This window comes from Pteropus alecto, unplaced genomic scaffold (assembly GCF_000325575.1).
Source record: "Pteropus alecto unplaced genomic scaffold, ASM32557v1 scaffold134, whole genome shotgun sequence".
NCBI lineage: Eukaryota > Metazoa > Chordata > Mammalia > Chiroptera > Pteropodidae > Pteropus > Pteropus alecto.
In genome coordinates, this window is record NW_006436283.1 from 3,776,929 (window position 1) to 3,801,055 (window position 24,127).

At 58.5% G+C, this 24,127-nt stretch overlaps 1 protein-coding gene across 1 annotated transcript in view; it reads right to left on the reverse strand.

Moving 5' to 3' along the window:
• MGAT5B (mannosyl (alpha-1,6-)-glycoprotein beta-1,6-N-acetyl-glucosaminyltransferase, isozyme B) overlaps positions 1-24,127 on the reverse strand; it is a 58,853-nt gene that overhangs the window by 17,773 nt on the left and 16,953 nt on the right. The window contains 8 exon segments of the mRNA XM_006912184.2: positions 1,524-1,657; positions 2,950-3,081; positions 15,176-15,345; positions 16,100-16,203; positions 16,206-16,257; positions 17,021-17,191; positions 18,081-18,154; positions 18,720-18,835. Of these exon segments, the coding sequence (XP_006912246.1) occupies positions 1,524-1,657; positions 2,950-3,081; positions 15,176-15,345; positions 16,100-16,203; positions 16,206-16,257; positions 17,021-17,191; positions 18,081-18,154; positions 18,720-18,835 (953 nt within the window).

The following is a 24,127-nucleotide window of genomic DNA, read 5'->3' on the forward strand; positions in this document are numbered from 1 at the left end:
CCCCCCCCCCCCCCCCGTCCCGGATCCGCCGTGTCCCTCTCACGCACCTCGGAGCTCATTTTCCAAGGCGCTCACTCTGCTCTTCATCCTCTCTGCTATCATGCGTGCTGCTACCTGCCTCTTCCTGCGCCTCCAGAAATCTGCAACCTGGGACTCTCCCCACTGCACTCGCCCCCCTGGGAGCACCACGTCCTCAGATGGCCCGTTAGGACAGTCACTCTTTTCTTAGAGAAGCCTCACGCAACCTTGCAATGGGCCCTGGGGTGGGAGTCTGGTCCCCACAGAGCCTTGTGACCTCAGATGGGACACTCTACCTGTCTGGGCCTCAGCTTCCTCATCTGGGCTCCAAGGAAGCTTCCTGCCTTCCCGACCTTCTGGGATCCAATCAAGCCATTACTTACAGACCCAGAATCAGCGTCTGCCTCTAACACAGCTAGAACCGGGAGAACAAATCAAATGAGAACTCTCAGCGCCTCAAGAGACGCACCGATTTGACAGACTAAGTGAAAATCAGCTACTTTACTTGCATCGAGCTCCTCGGGACCCTGCTCAGAACTCGCTTCGCCCTTAATTTAGTTATAGTCCTGGCGGGGGGTGCTGATCCAGCTCTCCGACCCGAGCCTTCAAGAGCCGCGGATTAGATGTGCAAGATGCTGCCGGCGGCCGATACACTGACAGCAATTAAAAGTGACAGCTGATTGCCTCCCAACAAGGAGAAAAAGTGCTGTATCAAACAGTGACATAAGAGGCCACTTAGCAAGGGGACACAGCTCTGCACACCTCTGCCGTCCCCGGGGGAGGCCCCCTACACCAGGGAGGTAGAAAAGGCTAAATTATTTCCGACATGTCGCATGTAAGAGGGTAGGTTGGCGTATGTTATATGTTTTAGAGTCTCGTTAAAAATAGCTAGAGCCCAGCTCTAATTCCCTTCCTTGCCCGAAGCCCATCATCCGAGGGGTCGCACGGGGGCCCCGGCCCCTGCCTGCAGCCTCGCTTCCCCTTATCCCTGATGTTGGAGCCTGCCGGAGCGCTTGAGTCTCCAGAACCTTCCAGTTCTTTCCACATCCACCTTCACTACATCTGTTCCCTTCGTGTGGAAAAGCCTGCGTGTCCTGCCCCTTCACACTCAGGCCACTTCTGGCCTCTCTTTCTGGAAGGTCACAGAATCCTCCTTGTCCTGCAACTGTGCTCAGCCACCCTTGGAGAGCCACATGTGCTCATAGACGGCAAAGGCCACATCCCACTGGTGCTGGAAAGGTCACCACATTTCTCCGAAGCCAGGCCAGCAGCCCGCCAGGCTGCTCCCTCCATGCCCCTGTCCCTAGACGCCAGCAGAGGCGTCCTTCCCGTCACACTTTTGCTTCAAGGGGAAGGAGGCTTTCCTGGGGGAGGTCGGTGCCTGCCATGTCCCAGCCCCGCACTGGGGAGGGAGTGAGACCTTGCCTCCTCCAATGCCGCCTCCGAGAACCACAGGGGCCCATCTCCCCTCGGCCCTGCCCACGCCACGTGGCTGGGGCACTCACGGAACATGGTCATGAACTGCTTGGGGTTGAGGTTCCAGTAGCCCCAGTTGGTCCGATAGCCGTGCAGCGTGGCATACTCCTCGTGGTTGTACGCGGGCTCCGTCCCAAAGGTGTCGATGACCCGGATTCGGCACCTGCCCCCAGGGACCAGGAACCGGGATCAGCAGCCTCTCATGTCTCCCTGGGCCAGGGTTGCTGTGGGCGCTGTGACCGGCCGCTGGCTGGTCAGGGCAGTGCGACGTGCGGTCAGAGCTCGGGCTCAGATGCCACCTAGCTGTGTGACCATGGGCAGGCACCTTCACCTCTCTGGGTCTGTGTCCCTATCTCTCAAGTGAGGATAACAACGGTCCCACTATTTCAGGGCCCCGTGGAGACACCTGAACCATGAACCACTCAGAAACTGTTAGTTATTACGGCTGCCCCAAGGGACCCTGGGAGGAGAGTCACTGTCCTTCCCATTGCCCCAGGGGACACCTGTCCTGTTTGCACTATCCCGGGCAGGGAGCAGCAGTCACTCAGGTCCATAGCCCCTGTGCCCAGGAGCCTGCCACCTCCAGGTTGTGCCTGGCCCACCCTGGCCGAGATGTAGAAGGGCAGGGCCTTGGGTAGACCGGCCACTGCCACGAGCCCATCTTTAGGAAGACAGTGCCTCAAAGTCACCTCTGTGAGTCTGGCCTCTGTCCCAGTCTGAGGCTGCCCTTCATGGCCATAACCCCTCCGTCTACCCACCCCCAGGCGTGGGCACCTGGGACTTGGACGCCCCCACGAGGCGCTCCCCCACCCCGCCTCCTTCCCAGTGACCCCGCATCAGCCACATACTGCTGAGGTCAGCACTATTCCCCTGGAGAAGGGCCGGTCATGAGGGGGAGGCGCCACATGCACGGAGAACACGCATTAATAATAAAAGCAATAGCACTGCCTGTCACATTTGTCCCCTAATGAAGTCATGTGGGATTGTCAATAGGGCTGGAGTAATAAATAGCAGGGCTCCCTGGGCTAAATTAAACCCGTGTCCTGCTGGCTGCAGAGGCCAGAACGACCTGCCCTCAGATGGGCATTGGGGGTGCTGAACCCCACACAGGAGAGGTCACAGCCCCAGTCCACTGTCCCACGCCCTTCCACTCCTCCCTGCAATTCCTCTGGTGACCTCTGACCTCCACCACTCAGCCTGCCATGCAGCCGAGGGCCACCGGAGCGAGTCCCTCAGGTTTACTGCCCCCCGAGTCAGCTGGGAAGCAGAACTCCTTGGAGAACAGCGGTGGGGGAGGGGAGCACAGAAGACAGGACCGTCTTCCTTCCACCGGGGGCCCCGGGAGCATGCAGTGCTCCCGCCCTGGGGACCAGCTGGCAGCCGGAACGTGGGGTGGGGCCGGAGCAGGTGGGGCTGCTGCGAGCGGTCACCCCCCACCCCATCCCGCCCTCTCACCGGTACTTCCGGAAGGACAGTCCCATGTGCTGCTTCATCTGCTGCAGGCCGTGGTAGTCGGTGTAGATGAGGTCGAAAGGCAGGGGCACGGTGAGCGGGCAGTTCCCCCGGCCTGGCGGCACCCCTAAGTTACTGAGAGAAGAGCCCTTCAGAGTCTGAGCCCCCAGCGGGACCCACAGGCTGCAGAGACCCACCTGCCCACCGGCCCTGCGTGGGAAGGGAGAGCGAGGTTGCCCTGGGCGCTGGCAGGCTCCTGGACAGGACACCAGCGGGGTGTCCAGACACAGTCGTGGTGGTTCCTCATTGCACGAGAGACACCAGGGAGGGGCGAGTGAGGCCGAGACCCAGCCCGGGCCAGCAGACGTGCGTGCCACGCCACGCGGCTGGCCTGGGCCACTCAGTGTGCCGCAGTGTTGGAACTGGAGGGTCCCCAGCTGGCCTGGGCCTCCTGCCAGGAGGAAGGGGCGCCTCTGGTTGATTTCCACAGACGTGCTCGCTGCAGGGCGCCATAAACACCCCCCGTGGTCCTCAGTGTGCCGCAGTGTTGGAACTGGAGGGTCCCCAGCTCCCTGCCTCAGAAGACACGATTCTGCTCTCCCGACCAGCCCCTGGCCCACGGAGACGCCCAGCCCTGCCCGCAAGTGCATCCCACCTGCCAGAGTATTTACAGGATCATGTTCATTTGGGACAGAGCTGCCTTGGGGACCTAGCGCTGGAGCCTTTGGGTCATCTCGCTGGAGCCTGAAGGACTTGGCCACAGCAGCCAGTGTGAACTCGCCCCTGCCTAGTCTGCTGACGCCTCCCGCCCGGCGTCAGCGCTGTCTGAGCCGGGCGGAGAACAGTGTTCTCCCCTGCCCAGCGGCCTGCCTCCCCATCTCCCACCGCCCTTGGTTCTGTGGTCCAGACGCCCCTTCGGGGATCCCTGCGACCAGCAAACTCAGGTGGGATGTGAGAAGCTCTGACAAGGTCACTGGCTCATTAACGGCAAAGGGTGACAATCGCTCAGTTCTCGGGCTCCCTGAGACAGTTCGAGTCAGGCGGAAAAGTACCGGCCTGGATGTCTTTGTGCTGCCTTTGATCACGCTCAGCATGTCACCATCAGAAGCAGTGCGCACTGTCCCCTGAGCACACTGCCCAACGGCACCTTCACAATGAGGTTTATGGTAACCAGATGACAAGGCCACACACGATGGAAAGGTGTGGGGTAAGTTGCAGGGGTCGGCTGGCGCCCCATGGAGAAGGGTAGCAAGGGGGGGCTCTTCCTGTGCTGGCCCCCACCAGCCAGTGCCCCCAGCCTCACTCAGTTTCCCCACCCTGGCTCGCCTCCAGGAACCTCGGCTGCTACGTGAAGAGAGGGAGATGCAAACATCGAATAACCATTTTCTCCTCATTTCTGATCCATAAACTTGCACACGGCCGAGGGCTCCTCCCCCATCCAGCCTGCCCTGCACTGGCTCCCCCCGCTTTCCACGTCGGCTTCTCAGAACCCCCGCTTCCAAGGCGGGCCATGCTTCTCGGGCTTTCTGCTGAAATGCCCAGAAAGCAAGAGAGGATGAACCCAGACGCCGTGGGCGAGTTCCAGCGAGCGTGCCGTCATCTTCACGGCGGCCGCTGGGAACACAGGCACCACTGTCTGCGCTTCCAATTTATTCATCCGTCCCCTCTGGGCAACTTCCCGACGAGATCAGACCCGTTCTTATCCTGCTCCCCTCTTTACAGATTAGGAAACAGAGAGGTTTAGTAACTGACCCAGGATCACACAGCCAGGAAGCAGCGGGGCTGAGGCGGGAACCCAGGCAGTCAGGCTCTAGAGCTGACACTCCCCCACCGGCCCCCACACACACTGAGAAGCCTTCCTGCCTCCCCAGGCCCATTGGGCATCGGACAGTACGGGGTAGGTGGTCAGACCAAAGTGCCGCCCCCCACATCGAATCCCCAGGCTGCCAGCAGAGATTTGGCTCCAGTCCCAGTCTCCTTGCCAACCTCGGAGGAGGCATAAGCCTCGAGGAATTTCATATTCCTCAGCAGCAAAAGACGGATGAAAATGCCCACCTTACGGGGTTCCTGGTAGAACCAAGCGAGGCGGGGGAGTGGAAGTCCCGCTGACCGTTATTGCTTTCAGTTATCAGCTCTATCTTCCGAATTTCAGAATCTGGCGACTCCTTTCTACCCGCCCTCCCCCACCCCCAGCTCACACGTACCCCACTGAAGGCCCTGGTCAGTTCTCACCTAGAAGCGGGAGATCTCTCGCCTCCTGATCCTCAACTCCGACCTCTGCCTCCTCCTCCTCCTCCTCCTCCAGGAAGTCTTCCTTGGATCCCTGGGCAGAGCAAGACGCCCCTCTCCCTGGTTCTCTCCATCCCTCCCCTGCCCTCACTCTGCACTGTCCTGAGTCACCTCCTCAGGGGACCTAGTCCCCTGAGGGCAGGGCCAGGTCATCTTTGAAAGCCCAGAGCCAGGACTGGCTCTGGCCCAATAAGTATCTGTTGTGTTCATGAATGAATAAACAAACCAATGAACCAGGTGAGCCCCCTTAGTAAGAACTGGTTTAGAGGCTGAACGTCCGGCCAAGAAAAGCTTATCAGGGGCGAGAAGGTGCGTGAGGGAGAAGAGCCCAAGGATGACGAGCCGCCTGGGCTGGACGCGATGGCCCCACTCATCCTGAAGCGACACGCGGAGAGACCAGGAGGACGTGACTGGCCCAGAGCCTGCTGTTCCCTTCCCAGGAGGAGCTCGTGAGAAGCCCCCACAGTCCCCCCCACCCCCAGTCCCAGAAAACAAGGGTTTTCAATTCAAGGCGACGTCACGGGGGACAAGTGTGTGCGGTGACTCCCTGCTCTTGCGCGGGAGGACAGTGGACGGGTCAGCTACGGGGCGGGGGCGGGGGGGCTGTGGTGTTATCGCTACGTGGTGGGTTGGAGCAGGGACGTGAACTGAAAAACACCTCTGATGGTCTCAGCCGACGGCGCCCACGGGGGCTCAGCCGAGCACCCCGCCTTCCGCGCTGACTCCTCAGAAGGCCCCTGTCCAGGCGTTTTCGGACATCCAAGGCCAAGAGTCCTCATTTCTCTCCGGATTCTTAGCCCCGAGCTGTGGGGGGATGGAGGTCTCTCCGCGCCGCCCCGCCCTCAGCGCTCAGGGGAGCTGGGGAGAGGTGGCATCTCAGCTGAGGGGACTTGGTGGCCCCACCTGCCCACTGCTGTCTCTGACGCTTGGAAGAACTGGGGAGTGGACTCGGAACTGGGTGGTTGGAATACGTTTCTAAATGTCCCCAGTCCCCAGGCCCCAGGCCACCTGCGTGGGAGCCGAAATGCAAAATGGAAGGGCTGGGGGGAGGGGTGACCTAAAGAAATAGAGCTTTTCCGGGGGTCAGCGGGTTATTGTCTGGCCCCCAGGCCCAACCCAAACCCATCCACGTGAAATCCAGCCTGCGGGGCGGGGGTTGTGTTTAATGCGGGACAGTTTCAGTTGGGGAAGATGAAGAAGTTCTGAGTGGAGGGTGGTGATGACGGCCGCACAGCCACGTGACCGTGCCGAACGCCACTGAAGTGTACACTTGAAAACGGTCGCGATGGTAAATTTTATATTATGTGTATTTTACTACCATTAAAAAAAAGGCCTAACTATCCACACTCGTAGGACCCGTGTCTGTCCCCACGAGGACATGCTCAGCACTCTGTCCCCCAGAGGTGCCGGTGTCCCCATCTTCTCCGGACCCCCCAGGGACTCCCAGCTAGCCACAATGGGAGGGGGGTCAGCAAATATCGAGAAGAGACAACTCCTCTCTCTGCTAGAGGATCAAAAGGTAGGATGAGTAGATGGGACAAGGGAGGACAAAATACATCTACCCCCAAAGAGGACAGAAAAAACCCACAGCCGGAAATCGAAATGCAGAGTTCCGTCCCGGGAGTGAGCACGACACAGACTTGCTCAGGCGTCGGCCTCTGCTCCCACCATGTGACGGTCGGACGCGTCTGCACGGTCCCCTCCAGGCTCAAAGCCTTCCGGTTTTATTTCTCCCTGTGCCTTTGGTCTGCAGCGGCAAAGCGCCTCTCCAGGTAGTGCCCCAAATCGGGAACGCACGACTCTCTCTGTCTCTCTGCTCTGCGTGGGAAGGACCTAATTAAAAAGGATGCTTACCAAGTGCTCAGAGATCTTTGGCTCCAGGTGCCAAAGTGCACACAGGGCACCTCGGCTTCTCTGGATCCACCTCATTACCGGAGCACACTAGCTGCGAGCCAGGATGTTTCTGTCTCCCCAGGGGCCTGCTGTCCCTCTGCCCCCGCCCGGTGCCCATCTCCTGAGCATGGTGGCCCTGCCCGTCTCTCTCCCATTAGTAGAGCAGCCACTGCTTCTTCCCACGAAGGGACATGAAGAAGGTAACCTTGGGAGTTGACTGGGCATCTAATGAGCCGCTTTAGGATGGGAGGGGAGGGTCACTAACAAGGGAGCAACGGTCTCCTGTGGCGTTTCCTGCGCTTGCCCGGAAACGAGCGAGCCTCCCGTGCCCGACAGGAGCAGCCTGATGATGCCACCGAGATGGCCTACCCTCGGCTCCCATCTCTTGAGGAGGCAGATATCCCTGTGCCCTCGGAGGACCGCCAGGTCCCCAGCAGAGTGGGGACGGAGGGAAGGGAATTCAAAGGAGAAATAGATGGGAGCACTTTCCAGCAATGCCTTAGCCCAAACCAAGGGGAGCAGGGGCTGGAGGGCTCTGAGGAGCCCCAGGGGGCAGCATCTCCCCCCGCACCAAGTGGCCTGGTTGTCCAAAGCTGACCCATTCTTCCCCAGCCTTTCCTTCCTGCTCAGCACGGGGCTGCAGCTCCCGGGACAGCTGCAGGAAACCACAGACTCACTCCCACAGCTGCCTGGGCTACTGCGGCGGGAACAGGGACATGAATCCGTCCCCTTGGCCATTCCCTGCCTCCTTCCTCGCAGACGGGCCGATTAATGTGACAGATGCCTGTGAACGCTGAGCACGGACCAAGGCTTCTCCCCTCCACGCTCTGCGTTAACGCAGGGTGGCAGCTCTCAGGCCCGGGGGCAGGTTGGACTCGTGGAGACACCCTCGTGGCTCCTGGCGCCCAGGCCGGCCCCAGCGATGCCACCCCACCGCTCCGGGGTGGGGCCTGGTCATCAGGATGCTGGCTTTTCCGTTCATCCCCACCTCAGGTCCCAGAGCCCTCGCTAGCCTATCCAGTTCCACAAACCTTCACGGAGAACCAAGCTGTGCAGGGCCCTGGAGGACAGCGAGAGGGGGAGGAACTCTGCGCTCAGCCCTACAAGCGCGAACCCTGCGGGAGGGCTCATCAAGGGAAACACGCAGCCAGAATGCTGGGCGCGAACACGGGGGGCTCTGCGTCCGCTCCAGAGCAGCTTAGGGGAGACCAGTCTGGCCCCTAGGAAAAGGCCGCCCTTTCGCCCAAGCCCCTTCATGATTCAAGGGCAAGCCGGAGGAGCACGAGGGGTTATTCGTGCCGTCCCACGCTTCTGCCGGCTTCACCGGGAATAAAAATGCCCCAGGCCAGAGCAGCAGAGTTTTACCTCTTTTTTACTTTTTATGAGCATTTGACAGCATTGGCGACAACCTCCTTCTAGAAGCATCTTTTCCTTCGGCCCCCATGACTCTACACCGTCCTGGCCACTCCGTCTCGGTCTCCCCTGCCAGCACCTCTTCCTCCAGGAGGCCTTGAACCGTTGCAGGTTCTTCGGGCTTTGCTCTCGGCCTTTCCCCGTATCATTTGGGAACTTCCTTCACACCGAGGTTCAGGCACCGTCAGCTGACAACGTGCTGTCTCCGTTCTGAGCCCTGGCCCCATCGCTCAGCGGCCTCCACATGGGTACCTCGAAGTCAGCGCGTCTGAACCCAAATTCAAGGTCTTCTCTAGATGCCCCCCAAACCCAATGCTTTTCTCTTCTCCACCCCCCTACCCCTCGGAGAATGGCCCCACCATCCACCCAGTAGCTAGTTCAGCCTGGTTCGGGCCTGTGGGAGCCGTCACGGCCAGATCGCAAACTCAGGCCTGCCTCTATGGCTCCTCAGAGGGTTAGCCAGACGCAGCTTGGTCAAGCTCGGCTGATCCTAAGGAACAGGACGTGGTCCTTGCCCCTGTCATTCTCTAGGGACCCTCCTGGTATGTCCCCTGAATGAACATTGAACAAACAAAAAGGCCAGGACACGAATTTCCACCGGAGCCTCATGCTTGACGGCCAAGAGTTCTCGCTCCTCAGCCCCACCATTATTTAAACATTCTCCTCTTCAGCTTTCATCATTTGCCAGTTAAGTCAACTAATTTTCTACTAAACCCAATTTCACTCATGGATGGAGGAAGAGCTCAGTAATTTTTCCTCCTGCCATGTACTATTAATGATGCTTGAAATTATGCAAATAAAATGGACGAGCACAGCCCACTCTGGGCGGGCGGGAAGGGGAAGTCTCAACTTTAAAATGCCCGCTGTGCCTTCATGACGACGACTCAGGGTGCGGCCGCTGGGGGCTCTGACTTCACCTCTCCTCCCCACCGCGAGCGGCGGGGGCGCAGGTGGGACCGTCTGACGGAACCTGCAGTCTGTCACTTTGTTCCCACCCGCCACCTCTCCCACCCCGAAAGCATCCTGCAGCAGCAAAGCCAGCTGCAGATTCTGCACACCGCCCTAAACACCCCTCCAGTGAGCCGGTTAATGAAAACACCAAAAACACGGGCGCAGAGAAAAGCGGCTCATCCGTCCAGCCTTGTTGCCTAGTCGGTGGCCAAGACATCTGCTGTGAACATCTGTGAATAAACTAGAACAAACGTACAAGCAGCATCTTCGACCTGCTGCCTTCCCCACACGGGTCCTTTCGCCGGCCCAAGGAGACGTTTCTGCCGCAGAAGCCAAGCTGCGACGCTCAGAATTCAGATTGACCTATTTCCAAATTAACCTGGTGCCGCGCGCGTGAAACAGCTCCCCGAGGCTGGGAGGCAAGGCTGCCGGACGACCCTGCCTCCCTCTGCAGAGCCCGCGGCAACACCACCCGTGTCCTCGACGGCGTCTCTGCCCACAGTCCCTTTCCGGTCACAAACGGCCACTGTCACATTATGAGTGACATTGCGTCCTCCCCAAAGTCCTGTGCTGGAGTCCTAACCCCCAGCACCTCAGAATGTGACCTGATCTGGAGACAGGGTCTGTATGAGGTCATCAAGCTGACATGAGGTAGTGAGGGTGGGCGCTAATCCAATATGCACAGCATCCTTATAAGAAAGGGGAATATGGATGGAGGATGAAAGCAGAGATCGGGGCGATGCTTCTACAAGCCAGCGAACGCCACAGATCACCAACAAACCGCCGGAAGCTGGGGGAGAGGCCAGGGACACACTCCCCCTCACGGCCTCCGAAGGAAGCAAGCAACCCCTTGATTTCAGACTTCCGGCCCCCAGGGCCGTGAGACAGAACATTTCTGTTGTTTAAGCTGCCCAGTCTGTGGCACTTGGTTCCGGCAACTCTAGCAAACTAATAATACATGTCTGGATTGAAGTCTCCGCTGGGAGGAAAGGGCTGCATTTATGTAGTGTTGGGGCGGCCCCGGCCGAGAGCAAGCTCCAGGAGCTCACAGCCCTGGCCCACATCTGCCGCGGGGGAAAAAAATACATCCAAGATAGGGCGTGGCATAAACCCACGCCAGGTGAGCAGGCTCCCACCTGACACCCTGGGAGGGGTGTGGGAGTCCCTACTATCTGGGCCACCTCTGAGGGCGGTGAGGTTTGGCCTGCCCCCTCCACTTAGCCCCCACCCCTGCAACTAAGGGTATCGTGGATGCTTTCATTTCGGGTGCACAAATACAGGCTCGAGAGGAACCTACACACTCGGCAAATCTTCTAGAGCCTTGAGCCCCCACCCCAGGCCCTGATCCTGCCCCTCAGGGCCTGCACAAGGTACACAGAGGACAGCTCTTTTGAATAAGCCATGCGGGCTGGTTCCCACATCCCCACTTGGACAGTGTATTGTGGGGGAGGGGTGCGTAGAGATGCCACAGCCTCAGCTCCCCACTTCTTAAATCTCACTGCTCATGGTCACCTGGGGGGCTTTGGAAACTTGATACTTGGGTCCTGGCCCCAGACCAATTAAATCAGAGACACCAAGAGTGGGACCCAAACATCAGTATTTCTCTGAGGCGATTCTGCTGTGGCAGGGCGTATAATCCCCACCAGAAACCTGTTCCAACCACAGCTGATGCCGTTCATTTTGTAGACAGAACTGTGCTGTGGCCTCTGGGTGAGGTGGGTTTTTTTTTCCTCTTTATTATTTTAGTTGTTCTAAAATTACATCTGGTGACAGATTTAGAAAGTGCCTCCCCAAGGCTGTCCCCTGAGGTAGCTGAGCTGTTCGCACAGTTCTGCCCTGTCTGAGCAAGCGCGTTTAGTGCACCTCACCGCATAGGGGACAGAGGGCAGAGCTGAAGGGGCACAGCCCTGCACCTGCCTATTTAACGAACTGCAAATCGGAGGTGGGGTGACCTCTCCCTGGAGCCCCTGCTTCTAGGAATTTCACACAAGCGTGGCAGGAAGTGACCCAGTGGTGGGAAGACAGGGATTCTCTGTGGGGTGTGTGTGCGGCTGTGCATGGGTGTGTGCACGTGTGCACGTGTGTGCAGCATGCTGCATGTACAGGGGGATGCGCGAGGGTGTGTTTGCATGTGTGTGGAGGTGTGTATCTGTGTGCAGGGATGTGACGTGCCTGTGTGTGTGCATGCATGGGGTATGCGCAGAGCGTGTGTGCACAGATACATGGGTCTGAATGTGTGCTTGTGCACAGTGGCCCTCTGGCATGTTCACACGTGTGTGTGCACGTGGGTGCATATGCGTGGTAGAAGAAATGGCAGATGGAGGGTAGTTCAGATCTTGGCACGTTTCACCGGGGCCTCATTCCGGAGTGCAGTGGCCTCATCTTCACTGCCCTGGCCCTGTGACAGGCAATGCAGCCTCGCTGACTGCAGGCCCAGCGCCAGGCCCAGGGTGTGGCCGGGGGTAGGGGGAGAGTACTCTGGGCAGGTGAGGACTCAGGGTGCAGGTTAAAAGAGGAGACAGCCAGCATGGGCTGAGAAATGGATTCTCTAAGCGTGGTGTTGGACCGTCATAAATGCCTGGGACCAGCCTTTCCATTCCCCGAGGGAACAGTAAAGGAAGGAAGTTCTCACCTCTCTGGCCCCAGAGGATGCATGGTCGGGAAGGAGGTATCGAGTTGAAGGCTGCTTGGTGAACGTGAATTCACCTAACCTTGACCTGCAGCGGGGTGTTGGCGATGTCGACAGAAAGGAGCTCCGCACTCACGGGGGGCTTCATGTGTGGCAGAGCCTGGGATGAGGGTTCTGGACAGCTCCCACCCACGGGATTCTTCCCACTGCATCTTGGGATCTCTGATGACCCAGGGGATACGAGCCCTCGGACCCTTGCTTGCCACTCAGCCTGAGGCAGGTCTGGCCCCGTGGCTTCCCACAGCTGCTGGCTGTGCCATCCATAAGTTCTGCAAGACTTCTCTGGCTTCCCACACACTGAGTCCCTCTTCTCCTCCCTCCTCCTCACCCCCACCCTGCCTTACCTCCCCAGAAGAAGGCCCGAGGCCGGGGAAAGAGGCCTCTGTCCATGATCTGCGAACACGAGCTGCCCCTGCAGCGTTCTGCCGCACAGACAGTGCTGATGCTCCGTTGGGAGGGACCGGGAGTGGGCACAGCGCAGAGCAGCACTGTGCGCTGGCGGGCAGCGAGTGGGCACACGGGCCCTGGAGTGGCCCGTGCAATCTGAACAGCTTGGTCTGACAACAAAATGCCACCATGGGGAGGGCCAGCGTGAGGGGCCTGCTGGCTCCCTCTCCCAGCACTGGGCAGCAAAAAAAAACACCCGGGGACAGCTCCCAGCCCAGGCCCCGCCAGCGCAGGTGACATTCAGCTGGACACAGCAGAGGTGCTATTTCCAGGTGGTGCCTCCTCCCCCAGAACCCGCTGCCCACCTGGGACTGTGCTTCCCAACACTGCCACCGCCACGCGGCCCCTCGCTAGCCCCTGTCACCTCCGTCCCCTCTTCACTTACACGTGCTGCCCCTCTCTGAGGACACTTTTCATTTGATTAGGCCCACGGGAGACCAGTGCATCTGCCTAAAAGAATGACTCCAGCTGTGTGAGTTTCAAGCCACAGCGATGAAAACCTTCAAATCACTAGGCTACCTAGTGGGCTCACAGCACAACCCACCCTCAGCCTCCTTCCTCCCCTACCCAATATGGCTGGCCGTGGTACCTCCCTCTGACTGCGGTCGACAAGCTCTGCCCGAGTGACTGGCAGGCAGTTGACCCAAGATTGTCGATGGAGACAGAGACATCGACAATCAGAAAGAGACATCTAGAACCAGCAGACCACGCAGATGGCGGGTGGGCTCTGGACAGGAGTCACATTTTAGCTTGCAAACCACCTGAGAATGAGTTAATGGGCTGATGAAGAAAAGTCAATTCGCAGGCCAACGACTCTGGGGCCTTCCTCAGTTATTCCCCAGGGCGAGGTTAGAGCTCTGTCCACCAAATGCCAGTGGAAGGGGGATGGAAATCCATCAAGCACAGAATTCCTGACCATAGAGAAGAAGGTGGAGGACTCTGATTCCATTAAAATGAAGAAGGCCTTCTCTTCCTCAAAACAAAAACAAAAACAAACAAACAAACAAAAAACATAAGGAACCGACAAAGACAATCCATAAATTAGGAGATTTTTAAACACATGCAACTGACACCGGATTTATACTCATAATACATAAAGGGCTCCTACGACTCCATAAGGAAATGATAAAACGAGCCCAGCAGAAAAAAAAGAGCAAACGGCACAACTGGGCATTTCCTCAAGAGGAAAGAAGGACAGACAAACATAGGACAGCATGCTCGGCCTCACTGTCAGGAAAACCGTCACGAGATGTCGTGATGCCACTTCACGCCCTCGGTTAGGAAGCCCGATAACACTAAGCCTGGTGACAATGTGGCCCAGGGAACCAACCCACACGTGGTGAAACTGAATTGGGGCCATCACCTAGGAAGCCAACCGGCGTTCTCTTGTAAAGTTGGATTTTCCCGCTCCCAAAGTCCCAGCAAATGTGCACCTAAGTTTATACCCGAAAGAAACTCTGACACTGGTCCGCCACGGCATCGTTCAAAATAACTTGTAAAAACAGGAAAAAAAATCCACGGACGGGGAAAAATTGATAAATAATTGTGGTTCGTTCACACAGCAGAATCTCATCACACAGCAGTGAGATGAATAAGAAGGGACCCCGCACAACGATGTCGATAAATCTTGGAAACACGGTGTTGGGTGAAGCAAGCAAGCCTCGGAGACGACTTGTTTTTACAAAGCTCAAAAACGAACAATACGACTCACCCGTATATTATTTATGGATACATGAGTATGTGAAAGAAAACCTAATTTTTTTCTTTGAAATGGCGAAGGAAAGATAGACACAAAATCCCAGTTAGAGGTTTCCTCGGGGGGGGCGAGGGATGGGCGATAGAGGGGGCCCCCAGGCAAACACAGGAGAGTAAGACTCTCGTTCTTAAGTCGGACGGTGGAATCATGGGACATCACTGTACCACGTGCTTCACAAAATATGTTACATGTATTTCTGTATGTATCAAATAATCAACCTCAATAGATAAAATAAGAAAAGTCATATGTATTGCTACATCCCACGGATCTAGTAGTTGAATACAAACCTAATTATACTCGCTCACCCACAAAATCCTACGCCCCTTGAATTGCCAGTCTCCCACCCGCAACGGCATTAGAGGGACCCTGGAAAGGCAAGCACTGGGGACGGCGTGGGCATCAGCAGCCCACCTCACCGTCCTCAGGACTTACTGGTCCCCCAGCCCCCATAACAGGCTCAGGAAGGAGCCCAGTTCCAGAAGAGAAATTCCAAGTCTGCCCCAAGACCACCAGGAGGGCGGGCAGAGGGGACTCATCTGTATCACATGGCTCAATCCACAAGCCAATATCTGTCAGCCTCTGAGCGCAAACAGCGGGCGCCGCCAGCCCAGAGATGGGAAAGTCAGCCATGGGAACAGCGTGACGCAAATATGCTTCCTCGGAGCATCCCGAACGCCACCAGGTGTCACCACGGGGGAGGAGGGGGTGGGTGGCAGACTGAGCAGGTGGAGCGGGAGCTCCTGGGGACCGGGCTCGCCCTCCCCCCACCCCTCCCCTGCCCCAGCACTCACCTCTGCAGCTCCTTCAGGGACACGGTGATCCGCAGGGCATGGCCCAGGACGTGGAGCGTGGCCAGGATGTCCGCCCACTGCACCATCTCCCCCAGAGGCCCACCCTTCAGCACCCTCGGGCTGAACACGTCCCCAGACTCTTCGGTCAGGAAGCCGATGTGGACAAGGATCTGGGCAGGGGGGGCCGGGGGGGGACACAGAGAATCAACCCAGAGGAGCAATAGCACCCAGCCTGCCACCCCAGGGAGACCCGGCCAGCCACGGACACTGTCTCCAGGCTGTGCCTGGGCAGGAGCTTTCTGGCACAGCAGGGGAACCAAGAAGCAAAGTGACCGAGCTGGCCACTGGGGATACGGGGGAACGAGACAGTTCCCCCATATACTGCCCTCAAGGCGCTGACATTCCAGATGGAAGAGGAGACGACAGTGGACACAGACAAGAGAGAATTTCATGAAATGATAAGGACTCGGAAAAGAACAGGGTGGCCCGAGAGTCAGGCAAGTGTTTATTAGATGGCTGGCTGGCTGGATACAGATGGGCAGATAAATGGATGGATAGACGGATAGACGGACAGATGGACAGATGGATGCATGGACCAACGAACCTCTGCCACACAGGCTACTTTATTCCCAACATTCCAGACAAATGCCATGACTTTTCTGCCAGACAAGAACAAGATGTCTACAGAATGCAGGACCCCTAAGGGGGCAGGAGGACTCGTCATTCGGTCCCCGGCCTGAAAGGGGCCACCACACACATCTATCCTGACTCTGCCTCCCCTCCGGCTTCTGGCTCAAATTCGAGTAAATTCTATAAAACTCTTTCGAGGGCAGACCCAGGGTCCCCTTGGAATCCCAGGGCCCTGAGCTCATTTCCTAAGCTCTCCGAGCTCAGCTTCCTGGACACACAGAGAGGGGAAGGTACCTGCTTCTGGTCCCTCTGGATGCCCCCCAGCTTCTGCGCCAGGCGCTGGGCAGCCAGTGCCCACTGGCCGGTGAGCCGCTTGGTCCGTTTCTTCATGAAAGTTATTTCCCGCTGCCCATCAGCTCCAAGAGGTGGGACAGGTTGCTCCGGAAAACTGCCTGGAGGGAAGCCCAGGCCTTGGTTCTCTGACCCCAGACCCGCAGCTGCGCCACTGCTGTCGCCTGACGCCCTGGGGACAGGGGCTGGCACCCTCCCAGTGAGGCCAGGGCCTGCTCCAGCTTCTCTCTCCCCAATTGGCCCCAGCAGTTGGGGAGCCCAGCTCTCCCGCCCCAGTCAAGTTGGTCCGTCCCAGCCCAGCTCTGATCAGCCTCCCGAGCCCTCCAGGAGGCCGTCAGCTGTGACAGTTCCCGGGGGTCCCAGCTGCTACAAGGAGGTAGTGAGGATAGTGGCCAGAACAGAGGCTCAGATGGCAGGGAGGCAGGGCCGCCTTCCTGTGGGGCCAGAGTAACTGTCTGTCTCGAACAAGTGAGCTCAGCTGCCTGGACCACTGATTCGCTGTCGGTTAAATGCGATCACGCATGTGGGGAGGCCACGCACAAACGAAGCGTCTGGCACACAGGACATGCTCTCGAAGTAACAGCTGTCATTACTATTATTCTAGTCCCTTAAGGGGGTGCCTCCAGGGTCCCAACCTACCCCTCAAGTAGGCCCAGCTTGGCAGCATCCCCAGAAGTTGGGACAGGCACCGTCAGGCTGGCTTCCCCTCCGGGAGGGAGGGCTGGGACCTCAGGCAGAGCTGGCCAGCCTCATTTTGCCAAGGGAGAAGGGCTCCTCCCACTGTCCCCCAAGGAAGTCCAGCCCGGGGAGGTCGGCTGGCCCGTCCACCCACCCCTCAAGGGCCTGCTCACCTCCCAGACATACCTGGGCTTTGGGGAGGGGCTTGGGGGCCATCTGGGTGGCCGTCTGGTTCCTCCCAGGCAGCGGGGGGCAGAACCACTCGACCTCGCTGAGGTAGGTGAGGAAGGAGCACTCGGTGCCGTCCACCCCGAAGAAGGCGTAGCAGGGGTCCGAGGTCCAGCGGGCACGCATCCACTGCGGAGAGGCCAGCCTGGGCCAGGGAGCGCGCGCCAGCCCGCCCGTACCCTCTGCGGCCCCCCTGCAGGCATGTCCCCGAGGTCCCCCAGGACAAGGTCTCTGGGGCCCGCCTTGAAGATGCAGCAAGGGACAGAAGCAGGGAAGAGAGGCTGAACCAGGGCCCCAGGACCACGCCCTGGCCACGGGGAACCTCAGGGAAGGCCGGGCTGGACCGCCATCCCCCAGGCCCGGGAAGAGGAGGACCTGAAGCCAGGTCAGGACGCAGCGGGAGGCACAGCAGCCCAGGGCTTGAGGCCTCTGAGCAGGGAAGGGCTGGGGCTGGCGCAGCACCCAGCCACAGGGTCCCTGCTCGGTCGCAGAGGAAGGGGTCTGCGGTGCCACCGCCCCGCCCTCTGAGGGAGTTCAGAACCAGTGAGGAGCTGGCTTTTAGGGCTGTGCACTGGCCCCTGGGTGGACAAACTTCGTGCAGCCATAGGTCCCCGAAGGTGGCGCCCGAGGGGCTCTCTCGGTCCAGTTGGTTGGACCACGAGGGATGGGCAGAGGGAGGCTAAGGCCGCTCCTCATCCGAATGCGCTGGGACTCAGGCTATTGGTAGCACACATGTATTTAATAGTTTGTTTGCTATTTAAAAGCAGTACGGAAACATGGCTCGTCCTGGGGAATATGGGTTGGTGGGCCACGCAGATGGCCCCAGCAGAGAAGCGTTTCCCTGAGGACGGCCTCTGCCAGCAAGTCCAGGGTCAGGGGCCGGGGGCTGGGCAGAGGGGCCCTGGCCAGTGGATAGCCCTGCCAGCAATGGACTCTCAGAGCTCGTCTGGGTCATGGCCCATGCGGAGGAGGCCCCCTGGCTGGTCACCCCCACCCCACCCTCAGCCCCAGGCCTCACCTCCACCTTCCCTGCGCAGTCAGGGAACTTGGGGTCACTGGGAGCCTCGCACTGGTCCCGCCGGCCTTCGGACACTGTAGGGAGAGAAGCCATCTTGCTGAGGAGCTGGGTGCTGGATGGAGCCTGGGAGGCAGAGGTGTGAGGGGTGGGCTGGTCTGGGAGGGTGGGGGGAGGGGCAGGGGGAGAGGCACAGCCTTCAGCCTGACTTTTCTCACCTGAAAAGCCACCTGCCAGGGCTGCCCCCCTCTGCCGCCACTGCCACCCTCCTTAGAGGCTTCGGACTCAGTGAAGAACTGGCTTGACTGGCTATAGACCAACTGCCTGGGTGGGCAGACCTCATACACCCACCCAAAGGTACTCCCACCATTTTTAGGGGTGCAGAGGTTGGGCCTGCAACCTCAGACTGCGGTTCCCTACATCAAGGGGAGTGAGGGGGCCACCTGAGTCTCCAGAGACCTCCGCTGTCCTTAGCACCCTCACACCAAGTCAGGGTGGTTGAACCCCCAGTCACCTTGCTGAGAGATTAAAACAGGGCGACTGATGAGCCAGGGTGGCTGCTGTGGAGAAGTCGGGGCCCCAACCCAGATGTCCCACCCGGTCCCCCGGCCTCCCGGGGGTAGAGGGGCGCCCCGGCCCCACCCTTGCTGTGCAGGAGCAGGCTGTGGCGCAGGATCTGGTCCACCTTCACGGCAATGTCCGAGACGTTCTGGGCGATGGCCTGGATCCGTTCCATGAGGCCGGCCCCGGGGGGCAACCTAAGTGGGGGAAGCCAGGGCTGAGCAGCGGAGCCCGCCTGGGTGGCCTCCCCAGCCGGGCCTTGACCAGCAAGCAAAGGCAGCGGGGACACAGGGCTCCCGGCCCCCACGGGCCCCCACCATGCCACGAACGGAACCGCGCACGTTATACTGGACGGGAGAGGCCACAGCTGCAGGCGCCAGGCGTGTCTGCATGGTTGACGAAGCAGGCCAAGGAACTCCATTCGAGGGCCTGGACAGCATCGGCCCAGGGACCCTAGGTGACAGAAGCCCTTTTCCCGGGCACAGCCAGCTTCTCTCTCTCTCTTCCCAGAGGGGCTAGCTCACGATAAAATAAATTCCGCCCAAAGCAGCCCACGGACTGGCCAGCTCTTAAGCCCCTAATAAGTTAATGCTGGGTTCCGAGAACGAATTCTTCCGGGGACCTTAATTGTGTCTGTCTACTGCCACGAACATCGGGGTCCCCGCCCCGCCAATACCTATGTCCCCTTTATCTGGGGAGAATCTACTTCCCCACGCGGACCGCCACTCAGGTCTCAGGGGAGTTTATCACCCGTCACACGCAGGGTCCACCTCACGGCAAACACTCCCAGGAGGCGGGTCTCACTCCGCTGGCAGGTGGGTCTCCGCTCACGGGAGGCCCCGGGGCCTTGCTCAGGAAGTTACCTGCCGTTTGGAGCACGTTCCTTCCGTTTCCTCTGATTCTCACGCCAACCCCGGGCCTCGCAGGCCCCGTTTAAGCTCTGTTTATCCCTTTACAAAGACTGGCTCTTTGTCGCTGCATAGAATTGGAATCGGACGAAGGAGGATTTTTTCGACCCTCCCCCCTTCTTCTGCACTGGTGACCTGGCCACCAGAGAAGGCGCTTTGGTGACCCTCGGTGGCTGCTGGCCGTCTCAGGCCACCTGCCCCTCCTACCTCTGCTTTCTGAAAAGGGTGGCTAGTGTGGGAGACCGGAAAGGCGGTAGGGGTGGGGACCAAAGGCAGAAGGTGACAGGAAGGGGAGACGCACACAGTGCACACACAATCGGTCGATCTGCTCAAAAACAAGCAACTCGAATGGAAAATGGCGATGCTTCCGGATTCGTTTCCTGGGGGTGCTGTAACAAACCGCCGCAGATGTGGTGGCTTAAAGCGACACAAACTGATTCGCTCAGAGCTCTGGAGGCCAGGAGTCTGAGATCAAGGTGCCGGTAGGGCTGGTCCCCTCTGGAGCCTCTGAGGGCGGATCTGTCCCCGGCCCCTCTCCCCGCCTCTGGTGGCCGCCAGCAGTCCTAGGCATCCCTTGGCTTATGGCCACATCACTCCTATCTCTGTGTCTGTCTTCACTTGGCCTTCCCTGTGCCCCCAAACTCCCTTTCCTTCTAAGGAGACCCGTCGTTGGACGGAGGCCACCCCATCCAGCGTGACCTTGTCTTAATTTGATTACATCTGCGAGGACCCTATTCCCAAAGAAGGCCACAGTCACGGGTACGAGGCTAGGACTTCAACAAACGTTTGCAAAGGACACAGCTCAACCCACGAAAGCCTCCTATGAGATTACAAAGAATGAGGAGAGATTTAAAAGACAAATATGCTTCTTTTGCTCAGAAGGTCCTCGGGGAAAAAGCAGGACTATTTCTCCTGTCTTCAGATCATCAGAAGTGCTGTTGGGAAGAGAACGTCGGCTTGTCTTCCGTTTACAGACGCACACAGGGAGATGGGCTGCGTGACCCCGGGTAGGTCACTCACCCTCTCTGTGCCTCGGCATTTTCCTCTCTCAAAACGGAGAAGATAATGGCCCCAACCTCACAGGGTCGTCGTGGGGCCTGAGTGAGGGAAACGTGACGAGCCCAGGTCGGCCATGCCCGTGAGGAGGAAGCCTGTGCGTATTCGATCGCTGCGGGGCGGCTGGGGCTCTGGCGAACGGGGTTCGGGCTGACCGGGCACGCTCGACCTCCTTTCCTTGTCACCCCTGCCTGAGGAGCCTTTTTAGACATTTCTTCCTTCTCACCCTCCCCCCCGGGAACGTCAGCACACAGGAGTTCTGCTTCTCTGTTTGCACTCATGGCTCGTGGAGAGCCACAGACTGTTGTCATATCCAAGATGCCTGGGTCAGACCAGAGGAGAAACGTGATGACCTTGACCTCGCTGGGCTCTGAAATCAGTCCCGAGTGAGGGTTGTGGAACTGTCTCCCTACCGACCTTTGGAGACGGGATGGACCCTCCCGTGACCGGAATGAACATTTAGGTGACCACAGGACAAGGAGGCACTCTCGTACGTGGAGCCTGACATTGCCCAGCACGGGCCATGGGCCCAGGGCTCTATCACTACGTTGGGTCGAATGGTGTCCCCAAATATTCGCATCTACCTGGAACCTCAGAATATGACATTAGTTGAAAATAGAGTCCCTGCAGATGTGATTAGATGAGGTCATACTGGACTAATGTGGCCCTAAGTCCAACGACCGGTGTCTTTATAAGAAGGCCACATGGAGACACACAGGGAGAAGACAGCCATGTGATGCTGGAGGCGGAGACTCATTCTGCTGCTATTGTCACAAGACATGAAGAACTGGGGGGGAGCCCTTGACTTCCCAAGCCCTGGGTCTCCCCATATTATTCAGAGATTAGAAAGTGTGAAGGCTTCGAAGTCAGAGGTCCTGGATTCCAGTCCTGGCTCCACTGGATAGCTGCGTGACCTCGGGCAAGTTCCCTGACCTCTGAACTCAGAGGTCAGCTCCTATAAAATCTGAACGATCTCAAACCGCCTCACAGAGTGACTGCAAGGATTAGACATGAGACCGGATGTAAAATGCTCAGCATACAGTAGGTACTCAATAAATGCTTGTGACGCCTTCCCTCCCTGCCTACAGTGGTCACCCTGTCCCCGAGAGGAAGTATCACAAGTCTAACCACAGAGCGAAGCACTTTACTTTTTTCGGGGATTCAGCACTTTTCCTACGACAAGCATTTCTGCATAAAGCACATCGCTAGCATGGGCTTTGAATAGTGCAGATGGCATCTGTCTGATTGAACAAGTTCAACTTGTTCGAAACAGAATTACTTGGCGTCACGATTATTATACTGGACTCAGCCTCTGTGCGGCACTTTTCTATTTTCAAGTAATATATGATTAGGCTTCTTTGAGAAGATATTTTTAAGTGACAATGAAAGTACATGCCACGAGACCTCACATCACAGCACGTCGGTGACCTGGGAAATGCCTAAATGGGAAAAAAAGGGGGGCAGGGGGGCTGGGTTGAGGAGGTGGCATGCAGCCGCCTCCGCCCAGTGGGACCCAAGAGAACCCAGAGGCCTGGTGCTGTCACCGTGGCAGGGTTGACACTCAGGGGGTGCAGTGCCAGGGCCCGCAATGCTTTTAGGTGTCCATAAACATATTTAATTTCTTTAAAAATCGGGAAACAAATATAGGTCAAAGGAAATGTTTTATATGTAATGTTAATAAACTTGTGTCTCTACCAATGCTGTCATAAGATATAATTTTGCTATTGGTTAAATTGTGCCCCAAATTTGTACGTTGCAGTCCTAAACCCCAGTATCTAAAAAGGTGGCCTTATTTGAAAATAGGGCCATTGAGATGTCATTAGCCATCCTGGGGCAGGGGTAGCCCCGATTCCAACACGACTGGTCTAATAAAAGGGGGGATTTAGACACAGGCCCGCACGCAGAGAGAACGCGGAGGGGAAGCTGGGGTTATGCTGCCCCCACCAAGAAACTACGAGAAGCTGGGAGAGGGGCCCGGCACAGAGGGAGCGTGGCCCCGCCGACACTCTGCCAACAGCTTGATCTTGAACTTCCGGTCTCCAGAATGGAGAGAAAATACATTTCTGCTGTTTAAGCTTTTCGGCGTAGGGCTCTTTGTCACAGTGGCCTAGGAAACCGACGTAACTCTTACTATTTCTTCCGGAGGAAGGGGCCCTGTAGTCCTGGTGCGGCCCGGGGGAGGTGGCGCTTCTCCCAGTCCGCGAGGAGGACAGGACAGAGACATCCTGCGCGGGTGATGACGACAGCCCCCAGGGAGCACTCGCTTGCCAGGCCCCTTCTGTACGTGGCCTCGTTTCACTCTGCCGGCACCATGAGTCCTTCTCACGGCCCCACGGTACAGATGAGGAAACCACGGCCCAGCAAGGCCGAGGCACTTGCTCAGGGTCACACGGCTGTTAAATGCGAGAATCAGGCCCCAGCCGGGAAAAAATGGCTGCCGTGCTGCATAGGAGCAGAAGGGAGAAGCGGCTCCTGGGGGAGGCCGAGTGACAGGCGCTGCAGGAGGAGAGGGGCTCGGGCCTTCCAGACAAACGCGTGGACCCACGTGCAGAGATTGCAGTTGGCACGAGGGCCCCAGTCCTGTGTCCTCAGTACGGGAAGCGGCTCGGCAAAGGCAGGCTGCGCTGGGACGTAACGGGGCCGCGTGAAGAAAACCCACTGCCCATCCCCTGCATCCCGGGCAGGAGGTACCCACAAGTGGGCCGCGAGGCAGTGCACCAGTTCACCCGGAAGCGGACTGTGCCTCCGGGCGGGCATGGGGGCAGGGCATCGGCACCAAGGCCATGACTGAGCCGAAGGCCACAGGCCCTCCCTGGTCTAGACAGTGACACCTTGGCTGTGGGATCCTCAGCAGTTTCGACTGCGATAACGGTCAATACCCTCCTGGCAGGTGACAAAGGCGGAGAGAGCTCTGGCTGCAGTCTCCCTAGCGACACCCATGCTGACCCTGCAGGGCCTGTCACCAGGGCGCAAACCCAGGCAGGGGAGGCACGGGGTCGACGCCCTCGCCCTCCCCCACCGCCCAGGGCACCCCATCTTCCTTCCGCTGGCGCAGATGACCGATGACCCTTTGTCCTCCTGCTTACGGCATACTCCCTTTCTCTCCTTTTTCATCTTTGGTGCGTGCGTTTTCAAAGCAGAAGGTGGCTAACCCAGAGGAGCCTGGACCAGGGGCTTCTGGCAGGGCGGCCTGGGCACGGGCAGGGAAGACCCAGAGCTGTGCCAGGGAGAGGCGGGGAGGGGGCAGGCCTGGGGTCTCGGGGGAGGGGGTCCCACCAAGGTGGGCCTTCTGTACGGATTTCCCGCAGGCCGAGATACACAGGAGAACCAAACGCAGGCCCAGCCCTGGAGGCGACGGCCGTTTGGCTGCTTGGCGGACTGCGTGGGACGACGCGCTGAGCCTGGCCCGCAGTGCTCAGCACTTGGTTTCAATGGCCACTCGTAGGGCACCTATTGCTGTTATTACTCATGGCGGGCGCCCCAAGTGAGGTCCCACCCCTTGTGCATAGGGTGAACCCCTAATTA